Source organism: Salmo trutta, chromosome 36 (genome assembly GCF_901001165.1).
Source record: "Salmo trutta chromosome 36, fSalTru1.1, whole genome shotgun sequence".
Lineage (NCBI taxonomy): Eukaryota > Metazoa > Chordata > Actinopteri > Salmoniformes > Salmonidae > Salmo > Salmo trutta.
Window position 1 is genome coordinate 29191812 of NC_042992.1, and position 17575 is coordinate 29209386.

General features: G+C 44.0%; 1 protein-coding gene and 1 long non-coding RNA gene across 2 annotated transcripts in view; both read left to right on the forward strand.

Annotated features, from left to right (window-relative positions):
* Positions 1-1308: 1308 nt before the first annotated feature.
* LOC115175806 (uncharacterized) lies at positions 1309-3412 on the forward strand. The gene is made up of 2 exons (XR_003872103.1): positions 1309-1610; positions 2735-3412. It is a non-coding gene; the product is annotated as an uncharacterized LOC115175806 (long non-coding RNA).
* A 1924-nt stretch (positions 3413-5336) lies between these two features.
* The window catches only part of LOC115176124 (uncharacterized), a 145424-nt gene continuing 133185 nt past the window's right edge, over positions 5337-17575 (forward strand). The window contains exons 1-6 of the mRNA XM_029735957.1: positions 5337-5487; positions 5642-5661; positions 7080-7198; positions 10418-10582; positions 13604-13747; positions 17231-17338. Of these exons, the coding sequence (XP_029591817.1) occupies positions 5337-5487; positions 5642-5661; positions 7080-7198; positions 10418-10582; positions 13604-13747; positions 17231-17338 (707 nt within the window). The remainder of the gene's footprint in view (positions 5488-5641; positions 5662-7079; positions 7199-10417; positions 10583-13603; positions 13748-17230; positions 17339-17575) is intronic.

A 17575-nucleotide genomic window follows, 5' to 3' on the forward strand; every position in this document is an offset into this window, starting at 1 on the left:
TAGTTCCGACCATGCAGTAATATCTAAGAAGTAATATAACCTAACAATTTCACAACAACCACCTTATACACACAAGTGTAAAGGAATGAATACGATTATGTACATACAAATATATAAATGAGTGCTGGCCGAACGGCATAGGCAAGATGCAGTAGATGGTATAGAGTACAGTATATACATATGAGATGAGCAATGCAGGGTATGAAAACATTATATGAAGTGACATTGTTTAATGTGGCTAGTGATACATTACATCAAGATGGCAAGATGCAGTAGATGGTATAGCGTACAGTATATACATATGAGATGAGCAATGTAGGGTATGAGAACATTATATAAAGTGACATTGTTTAAAGTGGCTAGTGATACATTTAATTACATCAGATGGCAAGATGCAGTAGATGGTATAGCGTACAGTATATACATAAGAGATGAGTAATGTAGGGTAAGTAAACATTATATAATATAAAGTGGCTAGTGATAAATTGATTACAAAAATTTTAACATTATTAAAGTGGGTGGAGTTGAGTCAGTATGTTGGCAGCAGCCACTCAATGTTAGTGATGGCTGTTTAACAGTCTGATGGCCTTGAGATTTACATTTACATTTTACATTTAAGTCATTTAGCTGACGCTCTTATCCAGAGCGACTTACAAATTGGTGCATTCACCTTATGATATCCAGTGGAACAACCACTTTACAATAATACAATTAATGAAGTCCAACTGAAATCTGGAAATCCAAAATGATTTTCTCCATTGTTCGGTTCACCATGTGGGGTCATTGTGATCCTCAGTCATAGTTAGCAGCTGACTACAAAGAACCTTGACATCTCTTTTGTTAGAGATTCATAAACTGAATCTACTGTTAAAAGAAACAGCTAGGTTATGTTAATAATATATATACGAATTAGCAGGTGTGTGAGTGTAGGACTGTTATATAGAAAAAGGCTGAATTATAACCTTAGTCAAAAACATACTTTTATTTAGTCAGTGGCCTATAGAAAACGTTGAAAAATTGTAATTGTTCCTGACCAGTTTTCAAAACAATAAGGTCAGTAACTGGGGAAAACAAATTTGTTATTATACTGGCAAACAGATTTACCTGCCCATATTTTGTTCCTTCCTTTTTTCATATTATCTTTTGTCCCTCCCAAAAGTTTTTGTCAGAACATCTAACCAGTTTTCTTTCACCTGACCAGTTTTCAATACCACGTCAGTATCTTGGGAAAAAACAAAAACAGTATTATCCACAAGACCTTTCACATGCATTCACCCGCCCATCCATTGTCCCTCCCTTTTTTCATAATCTTTATCTTATGTTTTGTGCCTCCCAAAATATTTACGTCACTTGAAAGGTGAATAATTTGTGGCATCAAAACAGCCCTGGTGTAATATAAATAGAAACTACAAATACATTGGCATGACAGTATACATATGAACAGTTCAATTGGAAGCTTGAAATGGCAAACACAACTACAAGGATAACATTTTAGAGTGGATAGAAGCTAGATATTGTGATTGTTTATTGTCATTGACCAATTCCTTCCTCAATTGATATTTGGAGAAATTACAGAAATAAGGAGACTGGCAGTAAAGTGTTTTCTGTAGGTAAGTAAGGACCTTTACTGTATAATGTAATATATACATGGAAAAGCTTAGATTTTTTAAACATATTTTATTTGCACAGTTATGTACACATGTCACATGAGGAAGAGAAACCCAAAATGGGTTGAAACTATGAAAAAACATTGAAACTATGAAGATTATGGTTATTATGTATGTGTTATATATGAAAACCCATCCACTTTTAATGAACTACAACTATTACTGTCACAGAATATATATAGGATTCAGAATTTCTGTCAGACCATTTGGAAACTTAAAATTACTTTTCCTCTTTTATGAAGTAACGGTTACATGATTTAAGTGATATACATTCATCAGTATAATGTATGGATGTGGATTCCTTTCACAATAATTAAGTACGCTTACAGTATTGTTGTGTGTGAGAGGATATTAAGCATAATTATTTATCCCCGTCTTCTTTATACGAATACAATAACATGTAGCCAAGTCCTGTGCTGTCATAATGAATGACACAAACATGTCTCCCATCTAAATTTATCACCTTTCCTTTTAAAGAATATAGAAATTGGATTTATGAGCTTTATGATAGCCAAGTTTAAATACATATATTTTTTAAGCAGTAAAAGGCGTATTTCTCTTGACAAAATGCAACCCTAATGTAGATTTTACTATATTATTAGATGTATTATGTGTTATATTTGGAAAAACACTCCACTTTTGATGAACTGAACCTATTACTGTCACAGAATATGTATAGGTTTCAGAGTGAATTGCTGGGTGCTGGTAGACTGTTTGAAAACTAGAAATTACTTTTCTTCTTTTATGAAGTAACATCATTGACGTGCTGCAGTAAAAGGCAGATTTCTCATAGAAAAAATACAACACAAATGTAGATTTTCCTATATAATTTCACTAGGGTGTATAAATCCATTTTTACAGCAGTAATAGAGCCTACTTCACAAAAAATTATAGAACACTTTTTGAAATCTTTATACCTCTTGATCTGGCACACCTAAATGAGTTCAAGTGCATACGTTTCCTTACCAAGTGACACATTAAGTTTAACTTGAATGGAGTCCACCATTGCACATTAATAGTGGTTCATATGAACAGTCAATAAAATTGATATTTTCCTTTCTGTTCAGAAAACAACTGCATCAACTGGGTTCAAAATGAAGGCACAGAAAGTGACAGCTACTTTCACCATGGGTATGTAGTACACTGAATTTCATTCTGTGGTGATGTTTCCAACTAATGTTTTACTAAATGCTAACTTCATGTCAACTAGTGTATTAATCCGAAATCAAAATATAAATGATCAAAAAGGCAGGATGGTGACATAAAATGTAATTATACTAATGAGCAATGATGTATTTTTTTTGCATATGATGTTACAATGCATATGTTTATATTTTGACATTTAGTGTGGGAAATTTGAAATGTTGCCTAATCTAATGTCAAATGTCACACCTCGATTAAATACATACATATTAAAAGGGAAAATTACTAAAGTGTAAGAGGTAAACATAATCACACTGCTATATATTACTTCAATTATATTAACACACTACTTACTGTAATGAAAAACGTGATATCTTGTAAACAAACAAAAAATACAACTCAAATGTGTTAATCTCAGTAAGGTATTATACAGTGCCTTCAGAAAGTATTCACACCCTTTCACTTTTTCCACGTTGTTGAATTCCAGCCTGAATTTAGAACGGATTAAATTGAGATTTTTATGTCACTGGCCTTGACTCAATACCCGATAATGTCAAAGTGGAGTCATGTTTTTCAATTTTTTCAAAGAAATTAATAAAAAATGAAAAGCTGAATCATGTTGAGTTCATAAGTATTCAACCCAAAAAATGTAATTTAAAAGTCACATAATAAGTTGCAAGGACTCACTCTGTGTGCAATAATAGTGTTAAACATGATTTTTGAGTGACTAACTCATCTCTGTACCCCACACATACAATTATCTGTAAGCTCTCGAGCAGTGAATTTCAAACACAGATTCAACCACAAAGACCAGGAAGGTTTTCCAATGCCTCGCAAAAAAAAGCAGACATTGAATATCCCTTTGAGCATGGTGAAGTTATTATTTCAACTTTAGAAGGTGTATCAATACACCCAGTCACTACAAAGACACAGGCATCCTTCCTAATTAAGTTGCCAGAAAGGAAGGAAAACTCTCAGGGATTTCACCATCAGGCCAATGGTAACTTTGAAACAGTTTAATGGCTGTGATAGGAGAAAACTGAGGATGGATCAATAACATTGTAGTTAATCCACAATACTAACCTAATTGACTGTCACGTCCTGACCAGTAATAGGGGTTATTTGTTATTGTAGTTTGGTTAGGACGTGGCAGGGGGTAATTGTTTTATGTGGTTCGGGGTGGTTGTGTGTTTAGTGGTGTGTTTGATTTATTATTCCGGGGTTTTGGGCACTGTTCTATATTAATGTATTTCTATGTTTAGTCTAGTTCTTTGTATTTCTATGTTTAGTTTATTGGGGTTTGAACCCTCGATTGGAGGCAGGTGTTTTCTCGTTGCCTCTGATTGAGGGTTCTATAAATAGGTATGTGTTTGTTTTAGTATTTGTGGGAGATTGTGCTGTGTATAGCTTCGTGCCTTACCGGCCTGTTATTAGTCGTTGTGTTTTTTTGTGTACGTGTTGTTTTGGTTCACCTTCTTATCCATTTAATAAAAAGAAGATGAGTGCACATTTCCCCGCTGCGTCTTGGTCCACTTTACCCTACGACAATTGTGACATTGACAGAGTGAAAAGACAGAAACCTATACAGAATATGCGATTCACTTTTTGTCCTGAATACAAAGTTTTATGTTTGGGGCAAATCCAATACAACACATTACTGAGTACCATTCCATATTTTCAAGCATAGTGGTAGATGCATCATGTTATGGGTATACTTATAATCATTAAGGACTGGGGAGTTTTTAAGGATAAAAAAGAAATGGAATGGAGCTAAGCGCAGGTGAAATCCTAGAAGAAAATCTGGTTGAGTCTGCTTTCCACCAGACACTGGGAGATGAATTCACCTTTCACCAGGACAATAACCTAAAAAGGAAGGCCACATATACACTGGAGTTCATAATCAAGAAGACAGTGTGAATGTTCCAGTTTTGACTTGAATCTGCTTGAAAATCTATGTAAATGGTTGTCTAGCAATGATCAACAACCAATTTGACAGAGCTTGAAGAATTTTGAAAATAATAATGAGCAAATGTTGCACAATCCAGGTGTGGAAAGCTCTTAGACTGACAAAAGGTGTTTCTACAAAGTATTGACTCAGGTGTGAACACTTATGCAAATGAGATATTTCTGTATTTTATTTTCAATGCATTTAAAAACATTTTCTTGAACATGTTTTCACTTTGTCATTATGGCTTATTGTGTGTAGATGGGTAAGATTATTTTTTTTTTAATACATTTTAAATTCAGGCTGTAACACAACAAAATGTGGAATAAGTCAAGTGGTATGAACACTTAAGGCATTGTAGGTAATATTCTTGACAATCAATTAAATTTTTACATTTTTACATCATTATTTATTTTCTGGAAAAAAAAGGAGTGTGGCTACAAATTATAATAATTTATTTTATATGAAAATAAGCAGAATATTTAAAAACTGCACCATCCTGATGAAGAGTAATCTTGGAAATATTGATATTGTGTGCAATAAACAATTTAACCCTTCATCTCACAAACCACAGTGTTCTTATGTTGGATTATCCATGGAGTTTCTACCACAACCGCATCTTCTACAACTGCATCTCCTACAACTGCAGATCTTATTACGACAACAACAACTGCAACTCCTATGGCAACAACTGTAGCTCCTATGACAACTGCAGCTCCAACGACAACTGCAGTACCTAATACAACACCCACAACTGCAGTTCCTAATACAACTGTAGCTCCAACGACCACTACAACAGTAGAACCTGCAACGACAACTGTAGCTCCTACAGCAACAAATGTAGCTCCTACTACTACTACAACTACAGCCCCTACTACGACTGTAGATCCTACGGACACTACAAAGGTAACACCTACAATGACCACTGTAGCTCCCACGACACCTGCGGCTCCTACGACAACTGAAGCTCTGACGACAACAACTGCTGCTCCTACGACCACTACAACTCCAGAACCTACTACGACAGAACCTACTCCTACAACTGCTACGACTGTAGAACCTACTACGACAACCAGTTCAGCTCCTACTACAACAACTGCTGTTCTTACAACCACAACGACCGAAGCACCTTCTACAACAACTGAAACTTCAGCTCCTACGACTTCCACAACAGTAACACCTACAACAACTGTAGCTCCCACGACAACTGCAGCTCCTACAACAACTTTATCATCTACTTCAACCACAGCAGCTGCCACTACGACAACCACTGCAGTCCTAACTACAACAGCTGCTGCTCCGACGACCACTACAACTCCAGAACCTACTACGACAACCAGTGCAGCTCCAACTACAACTGCTGTTCTTACAACCACAACGACCGAAGCACCTTCTACAACAACTACAACTTCAGCTCCTACGACAACCACAACAGCAACACCTACAACAACTGTAGCTCCCACGACAACTGCAGCTCCTACAACAACTTTAGCCTCTACTTCAACCACAGCAGCAGCTCCTACGACAACTACTGCAGCCCTAACTACAACAACTGCTGCTCCTACGACCACTACAACTCCAGAACCTACTACGACAACCAGTGCACCTCCTACTACAACAACTGCTGTTCTTACAACCACAACGACCGAAGCACCTTCTTCAACAACTGAAACTTCAGCTCCTACGACTTCCACAACAGTAACACCTACCACAACTGTAGCTCCCACGACAACTGCAGCTCCTACAACAACTTTAGCATCTACTTCAACCACAGCAGCTGCCCCTACGACAACCACTGCTGCCCTAACTACAACAGCTGCTGCTCCGACGACCACTACAACTCCAGAACCTACTACGACAACCAGTGCAGCTCCTACTACAACAACTGCAGTTCTTACGACCACAACGACTGCAGCACCTTCTACAACAACTACAACATCAGCTCCTACAACAACCACAACAACAGCACCGACTACAACACCTGCAGTTCCTACAACTGTAACTCCCACGACCACTACACCTGCAGTACTTACTACAACAATCACAACTACAGCTCCTGCTACAACAACTGTGGCTTCTACGTCAACCACAGCAGCTGCCTCTACGACAACCACTGAAGCTCTGACGACAACAACTGCTGCTCCTACGACCACTACAACTCCAGAACCTACTACGACAACCAGTGCAGCTCCAACTACAACTACTGTTCTTACAACCACAACGACCGAAGCACCTTCTACAACACCTGAAACTTCAGCTCCTACGACTTCAGCAACAGTAACACCTACAACAACTGTAGCTCCCACGACAACTGAAGCTCCTAGAACAACTTTATCATCTACTTCAACCACAGCAGCTGCCACTACGACAACCACTGCAGCCCTAACTACAACAGCTGCTGCTCCGACGACCACTACAACTCCAGAACCTACTACGACAACCAGTGCAGCTCCAACTACAACTGCTGTTCTTACAACCACAACGACCGAAGCACCTTCTACAACAACTACAACTTCAGCTCCTACGACAACCACAACAGCAACACCTACAACAACTGTAGCTCCCACGACAACTGCAGCTCCTACAACAACTTTAGCCTCTACTTCAACCACAGCAGCAGCCTCTACGACAACCACTGCAGCCCTAACTACAACAACTGCTGCTCCTACGACCACTACAACTCCAGAACCTACTACGACAACCAGTGCAGCTCCAACTACAACTGATGTTCTTACAACCACAACGACCGAAGCACCTTCTACAACAACTACAACTTCAGCTCCTACGACAACCACAACAGCAACACCTACAACAACTGTAGCTCCCACAACAACTTTAGCATCTACTTCAACCACATCAGCTGCCCCTACGACAACCACTGCAGCCCTAACTACAACAACTGCTGCTCCTACGACCACTACAACTCCAGAACCTACTACGACAACCAGTGCAGCTCCTACTACAACAACTGCTGTTCTTACAACCACAACGACCGAAGCACCTTCTACAACAACTGAAACTTCAGCTCCTACGACTTCCACAACAGTAACACCTACAACAACTGTAGCTCCCACGACAACTGCAGCTCCTACAACAACTTTATCATCTACTTCAACCACAGCAGCTGCCACTACGACAACCACTGCAGTCCTAACTACAACAGCTGCTGCTCCGACGACCACTACAACTCCAGAACCTACTACGACAACCAGTGCAGCTCCAACTACAACTGCTGTTCTTACAACCACAACGACCGAAGCACCTTCTACAACAACTACAACTTCAGCTCCTACGACAACCACAACAGCAACACCTACAACAACTGTAGCTCCCACGACAATTGCAGCTCCTACAACAACTTTAGCCTCTACTTCAACCACAGCAGCAGCCTCTACGACAACCACTGCAGCCCTAACTACAACAACTGCTGCTCCTACGACCACTACAACTCCAGAACCTACTACGACAACCAGTGCAGCTCCAACTACAACTACTGTTCTTACAACCACAACGACCGAAGCACCTTCTACAACAACTACAACATCAGCTCCTACAACAACCACAACAACAGCACCGGCTACAACACCTGCAGTTCCTACAACTGTAACTCCCACGACCACTACACTTGCAGAACTTACTACAACAATCACAACTACAGCTCCTGCTACAACAACTGTGGCTTCTACGTCAACCACAGCAGCTGCCTCTACGACAACCACTGAAGCTCTGACGACAACAACTGCTGCTCCTACGACCACTACAACTCCAGAACCTACTACGACAACCAGTGCAGCTCCAACTACAACTACTGTTCTTACAATCACAACGACCGAAGCACCTTCTACAACAACTACAACTTCAGCTCCTACGACAACCACAACAGCAACACCTACAACAACTGTAGCTCCCACAACAACTTTAGCATCTACTTCAACCACATCAGCTGCCCCTACGACAACCACTGCAGCCCTAACTACAACAACTGCTGCTCCTACGACCACTACAACTCCAGAACCTACTACGACAACCAGTGCAGCTCCTACTACAACAACTGCTGTTCTTACAACCACAACGACCGAAGCACCTTCTACAACAACTGAAACTTCAGCTCCTACGACTTCCACAACAGTAACACCTACAACAACTGTAGCTCCCACGACAACTGCAGCTCCTACAACAACTTTATCATCTACTTCAACCACAGCAGCTGCCACTACGACAACCACTGCAGCCCTAACTACAACAGCTGCTGCTCCGACGACCACTACAACTCCAGAACCTACTACGACAACCAGTGCAGCTCCAACTACAACTGCTGTTCTGACAACCACAACGACCGAAGCACCTTCTACAACAACTACAACTTCAGCTCCTACGACAACCACAACAGCAACACCTACAACAACTGTAGCTCCCACGACAACTGCAGCTCCTACAACAACTTTAGCCTCTACTTCAACCACAGCAGCAGCCTCTACGACAACCACTGCAGCCCTAACTACAACAACTGCTGCTCCTACGACCACTACAACTCCAGAACCTACTACGACAACCAGTGCAGCTCCAACTACAACTACTGTTCTTACAACCACAACGGCCGAAGCACCTTCTACAACAACTACAACTTCAGCTCCTACGACAACCACAACAGCAACACCTACAACAACTGTAGCTCCCACAACAACTTTAGCATCTACTTCAACCACATCAGCTGCCCCTACGACAACCACTGCAGCCCTATCTACAACAACTGCTGCTCCTTCGACCACTACAACTCCAGAACCTACTACGACAACCAGTGCAGCTCCTACTACAACAACTAATGTTCTTACAACCACAACGACCGAAGCACCTTCTACAACAACTGAAACTTCAGCTCCTACGACTTCCACAACAGTAACACCTACAACAACTGTAGCTCCCACGACAACTGCAGCTCCTACAACAACATTATCATCTACTTCAACCACAGCAGCTGCCACTACGACAACCACTGCAGCCCTAACTACAACAGCTGCTGCTCCGACGACCACTACAACTCCAGAACCTACTACGACAACCAGTGCAGCTCCAACTACAACTGCTGTTCTTACAACCACAACGACCGAAGCACCTTCTACAACTACAACTTCAGCTCCTACGACAACCACAACAGCAACACCTACAACAACTGTAGCTCCCACGACAACTGCAGCTCCTACAACAACTTTAGCCTCTACTTCAACCACAGCAGCAGCCTCTACGACAACCACTGCAGCCCTAACTAGAACAACTGCTGCTCCTACGACCACTACAACTCCAGAACCTACTACGACAACCAGTGCAGCTCCAACTACAACTACTGTTCTTACAACCACAACGACCGAAGCACCTTCTACAACAACTACAACTTCAGCTCCTACGACAACCACAACAGCAACACCTACAACAACTGTAGCTCCCACAACAACTTTAGCATCTACTTCAACCACATCAGCTGCCCCTACGACAACCACTGCAGCCCTAACTACAACAACTGCTGCTCCTACGACCACTACAACTCCAGAACCTACTACGACAACCAGTGCAGCTCCTACTACAACAACTGCTGTTCTTACAACCACAACGACCGAAGCACCTTCTACAACAACTGAAACTTCAGCTCCTACGACTTCCACAACAGTAACACCTACAACAACTGTAGCTCCCACGACAACTGCATCTCCTACAACAACTTTATCATCTACTTCAACCACAGCAGCTGCCACTACGACAACCACTGCAGCCCTAACTACAACAGCTGCTGCTCCGACGACCACTACAACTCCAGAACCTACTTCGACAACCAGTGCAGCTCCAACTACAACTGCTGTTCTTACAACCACAACGACCGAAGCACCTTCTACAACAACTACAACTTCAGCTCCTACGACAACCACAACAGCAACACCTACAACAACTGTAGCTCCCACGACAACTGCAGCTCCTACAACAACTTTAGCCTCTACTTCAACCACAGCAGCAGGCCCTACGACAACTACTGCAGCCCTAACTACAACAACTGCTGCTCCTACGACCACTACAACTCCAGAACCTACTACGACAACCAGTGCAGCTCCTACTACAACAACTGCAGTTCTTACGACCACAACGACTGCAGCACCTTCTACAACAACTACAACATCAGCTCCTACAACAACCACAACAACAGCACCGGCTACAACACCAGCAGTTCCTACAACTGTAACTCCCACGACCACTACACCTGCAGTACTTACTACAACAATCACAACTACAGCTCCTGCTACAACAACTGTGGCTTCTACGTCAACCACAGCAGCTGCCTCTACGACAACCACTGAAGCTCTGACGACAACAACTGCTGCTCCTACGACCACTACAACTCCAGAACCTACTACGACAACCAGTGCAGCTCCAACTACAACTGCTGTTCTTACAACCACAACGACCGAAGCACCTTCTACAACAACTACAACTTCAGCTCCTACGACAACCACAACAGCAACACCTACAACAACTGTAGCTCCCACAACAACTTTAGCATCTACTTCAACCACATCAGCTGCCCCTACGACAACCACTGCAGCCCTAACTACAACAACTGCTGCTCCTACGACCACTACAACTCCAGAACCTACTACGACAACCAGTGCAGCTCCTACTACAACAACTGCTGTTCTTACAACCACAACGACCGAAGCACCTTCTACAACAACTACAACTTCAGCTCCTACGACAACCACAACAGTAACACCTACAACAACTGTAGCTCCCACGACAACTGCAGCTCCTACAACAACTTTAGCATCTACTTCAACCACAGCAGCTGCCACTACGACAACCACTGCAGCCCTAACTACAACAACTGCTGCTCCGACGACCACTACAACTCCAGAACCTACTACGACAACCAGTGCAGCTCCAACTACAACTGCTGTTCTTACAACCACAACGACCGAAGCACCTTCTACAACAACTACAACTTCAGCTCCTACGACAACCACAACAGCAACACCTACAACAACTGTAGCTCCCACGATAACTGCAGCTCCATCAACAACTTTAGCCTCTACTTCAACCACAGCAGCAGCCCCTACGACAACCACTGCAGCCCTAACTACAACAACTGCTGCTCCTACGACCACTACAACTCCAGAACCTACTACGACAACCAGTGCAGCTCCAACTACAACTGCTGTTCTTACAACCACAACGACCGAAGCACCTTCTACAACAACTACAACTTCAGCTCCTACGACAACCACAACAGCAACACCTACAACAACTGTAGCTCCCACAACAACTTTAGCATCTACTTCAACCACATCAGCTGCCCCTACGACAACCACTGCAGCGTTAACTACAACAACTGCTGCTCCTACGACCACAACGACTGCAGCACCTTCTACAACAACTACAACATCAGCTCCTACGACAACCACAACAACAGCACCGACTACAACACCTACAGTTCCTACAACTGTAACTCCCACGACCACTACACCGGCAGTACTTACTACAACAATCACAACTACAGCTCCTGCTACAACAACTGTGGCTTCTACGTCAACCACAGCAGCTGCCTCTACGACAACCACTGCAGTTCTAACTACAACAACTGCTGCTCCAACGACCACTACAACTCCAGAACCTATTACGACAACCACTGCAGCTCCTGCTACAACAACTGCTATTCTTACAACCACTGCGACTGCAGCACCTTCTACAACAACTTCAGCTCCTACGACAACCCCAACAGCAACACCTACAACAACTGTAGCTCCCGCAACAACTTTAGCATCTACTTCAACCACATCAGCTGCCCCTACGACAACCACTGCAGCCCTAACTACAACAACTGCTGATCCTACGACCACTTCAACTCCAGAACCTACTACGACAACCAGTGCAGCTCCAACTACAACAACTGCAGTTCTTACGACCACAACGACTGCAGCACCTTCTACAACAACTACAACATCAGCTCCTACAACAACCACAACAACAGCACCGGCTACAACACCAGCAGTTCCTACAACTGTAACTCCCACGACCACTACACCTGCAGTACTTACTACAACAATCACAACTACAGCTCCTGCTACAACAACTGTGGCTTCTACGTCAACCACAGCAGCTGCCTCTACGACAACCACTGAAGCTCTGACGACAACAACTGCTGCTCCTACGACCACTACAACTCCAGAACCTACTACGACAACCAGTGCAGCTCCAACTACAACTGCTGTTCTTACAACCACAACGACCGAAGCACCTTCTACAACAACTACAACTTCAGCTCCTACGACAACCACAACAGCAACACCTACAACAACTGTAGCTCCCACAACAACTTTAGCATCTACTTCAACCACATCAGCTGCCCCTACGACAACCACTGCAGCCCTAACTACAACAACTGCTGCTCCTACGACCACTACAACTCCAGAACCTACTACGACAACCAGTGCAGCTCCTACTACAACAACTGCTGTTCTTACAACCACAACGACCGAAGCACCTTCTACAACAACTGAAACTTCAGCTCCTACGACTTCCACAACAGTAACACCTACAACAACTGTAGCTCCCACGACAACTGCAGCTCCTACAACAACTTTATCATCTACTTCAACCACAGCAGCTGCCACTACGACAACCACTGCAGCCCTAACTACAACAGCTGCTGCTCCGACGACCACTACAACTCCAGAACCTACTACGACAACCAGTGCAGCTCCAACTACAACTGCTGTTCTTACAACCACAACGACCGAAGCACCTTCTACAACAACTACAACTTCAGCTCCTACGACAACCACAACAGCAACACCTACAACAACTGTAGCTCCCACGACAACTGCAGCTCCATCAACAACTTTAGCCTCTACTTCAACCACAGCAGCAGCCCCTACGACAACTACTGCAGCCCTAACTACAACAACTGCTGCTCCTACGACCACTACAACTCCAGAACCTACTACGACAACCAGTGCAGCTCCAACTACAACTGCTGTTCTTACAACCACAACGACCGAAGCACCTTCTACAACAACTACAACTTCAGCTCCTACGACAACCACAACAGCAACACCTACAACAACTGTAGCTCCCACAACAACTTTAGCATCTACTTCAACCACATCAGCTGCCCCTACGACAACCACTGCAGCGTTAACTACAACAACTGCTGCTCCTACGACCACAACGACTGCAGCACCTTCTACAACAACTACAACATCAGCTCCTACGACAACCACAACAACAGCACCGACTACAACACCTACAGTTCCTACAACTGTAACTCCCACGACCACTACACCGGCAGTACTTACTACAACAATCACAAATACAGCTCCTGCTACAACAACTGTGGCTTCTACGTCAACCACAGCAGCTGCCTCTACGACAACCACTGCAGTTCTAACTACAACAACTGCTGCTCCAACGACCACTACAACTCCAGAACCTATTACGACAACCACTGCAGCTCCTGCTACAACAACTGCTATTCTTACAACCACTGCGACTGCAGCACCTTCTACAACAACTTCAGCTCCTACGACAACCACAACAGCAACACCTACAACAACTGTAGCTCCCGCAACAACTTTAGCATCTACTTCAACCACATCAGCTGCCCCTACGACAACCACTGCAGCCCTAACTACAACAACTGCTGATCCTACAACCACTTCAACTCCAGAACCTACTACGACAACCAGTGCAGCTCCAACTACAACAACTGATGTTCTTACAACCACAACGACCGAAGCACCTTCTATAACAACTACAATTTCAGCTCCTACGACATCCACAACAACAGCACCGACTACAACACCTGCAGTTCCTACAACTGTAACTCCCACGACAACTACACCTGCAGTACTTACTACAACAATCACAACTACAGCTCCTGCTACAACAACTGTGGCTTCTACGTCAACCACAGCAGCTGCCTCTACGACAACCACTGCAGCTCTAACTACAACAACTGCTATTCTTACAACCACTGCGACTGCAGCACCTTCTACAACAACTACAACTTCAGCTCCTACGACAACCACAACACCTACAACAACTGTAGCTCCCACGACAACTGCAGCTGCTACAACAACTTTAGCATCTACTTCAACCACAGCAGCTGCCCCTACGACAACCACTGCAGCCCTAACTACAACAACTGCTGCTCCTACGACCACTACAATTCCAGAACCTACTACGACAACCAGTGCAGCTCCTACTACAACAACTGCTGTTCTTACTACCACAACGACCGCAGCACATTCTACAACGACTACAACTTCAGCTCCTACGACAACCACAACAACAGCACCTACTACAACTGTAGCTCCCTCAACAACTACACCTGCTGTACTTACTACAACAATTACAGCTCCAGCAACAACAACTGTAGCTTCTACGTCAACCACCGCAGCTGCCTCTACAACAACCACTGCAGCTGCCTCTACAACAACCACTGCAGCTCTAACTTCAACAACTGCTGCTCCAACAACCACTACAACTCCAGAACCTATTACAACAACCTCAGCAGCTCCTGCTACAACAACTGCTATTCTTACAACCACTGCGACTGCATCACCTTCTACAACAACTACAACTTCAGCTCCTACGACAACCACAACAGCAACAACTACAACAACTGTAGCTCCCACAACAACTTTAGGATCTACTTCAACAACATCAGCTGCCCCTACGACAACCACTGCAGCCCTAACTACAACTGCTGCTGCTACGACCACTACAACTCCAGAACCTACTACGACAACCAGTGCAGCTCCAACTACAACAACTGATGTTCTTACAACCACAACGACCGAAGCACCTTCTACAACAACTACAACTTCAGCTCCTACGACAACCACAACAGCAACACCTTCAACAACTGTAGCTCCAACGACAACTGCAGCTCCTACAACAACTTTAGCCTCTACTTCAACCACAGCAGCAGCCAATACGAAAACTACTGCAGCCCTAACTACAACAACTGCTGCTCCTACGACCACAACAACTCCAGAACCTACTACGACAACCAGTGCAGCTCCTACTACAACTGCTGTTCTTACAACCACAACGACCGAAGCACCTTCTACAACGACAACAACTTCAGCTCCTACGACAACCACAACAGCAACACCTACAACAACTGTAGCTCCCACGACAACTGCAGCTCCTACAACAACTTTAGCATCTACTTCAACCACAGCAGCTGCCCCTACGACAACCACTGCAGCCCTAACTACAACAACTGCAGCTACTACGACCACTACAACTCCAGAACCTACTACGACAACCAGTGCAGCTCCAACTACAACAACTGCTGTTCTTACAACCACAACGACCGAAGCACCTTCTACAACAACTACAATTTCAGCTCCTACGACAACAACAACAGCAACACCTACAACAACTCTAGCTCCCACGACAACTGCAGCTCCTACAACAACTTTAGCCTCTACTTCAACCACAGCAGCTGCCCCTACGACAACTACTGCAGCCCTAACAACAACAACTGCTGCTCCTACGACCACTACAACTCCAGAACCTACTACGACAACCAGTGTAGCTCCTACGACCACAACGACCGCGGCACCTTCTACAACAACTACAACTTCAGCTCCTACGACAACCACAACAACAGCACCTACTATAACACCTGCTGTTCTTACAACTGTGGCTCCCACGACCACTACACCTGCTGTACTTACTACAACAATGACAACTACAGCTCCTGCTACAACTGTAGCTCCCACGACAACTGCAGCTCATACAACAACTTTAGCCTCTACTTCAACCACAGCAGCTCCAACAACAACTACAGCTGCCTCTACGACAACCAGTGCAGCTCCTACTACAACAACTGCTGTTCTTACGACCGCAGCACCTTCTACAACAACTACAACTTCAGCTCCTACGACAACCACAACAGCACCTACTACAACACCTGCAGTTCCTACAACTGTAGCTCCCACGACCACTACACCTGCTGTACTTACTACAACAATCACAACTACAGCTCCTGCTACAACAACTGTGGCTTCTACGTCAACCACAGCAGCTGCGTCTACGACAACCACTGCAGCTCTAACTACAACAACTGCTATTCTTACAACCACTGCGACTGCAGCACCTTCTACAACAACTACAACTTCAGCTCCTACGACAACCACAACACCTACAACAACTTTAGCATCTACTTCAACCACATCAGCTGCCCCTACGACAACCACTGCAGCCCTAACTACAACAACTGCTGCTATTACGACCACTACAACTCCGGAACCTACTACAACAACCAGTGCAGCTCCAACTACAACAACTGATGTTCTTACAACCACAACAACCGAAGCACCTTCTACAACAACTACAACTTCAGCTCCTACGACAACCACAACAGCAACACCTACAGCAACTATAGCTCCAACGACAACTGCAGCTCCTACAACAACTTTAGCCTCTACTTCAACCACAGCAGCAGCCCCTACGACAACTACTGCAGCCCTAACTACAACAACTGCTGCTCCTACGACCACTACAATTCCAGAACCTTCTACAACAACCAGTGCAGCTCCTACTACAACAACTGCTGTTCTTACGACCACAACGACCGCAGCAGCTTCAACAACAACTACAACTTCAGTTTCTACGACAACCACAACAACAGCACCTACTACAACACCTGCAGTTCCTACAACTGTAGCTCCCACGGCCACTACACCTGCTGTACTTACTACAACAATGACAACTACAGCTCCTGCTACAACAACTGTAGCTCCCACGAAAACTGCAGCTCCTACAA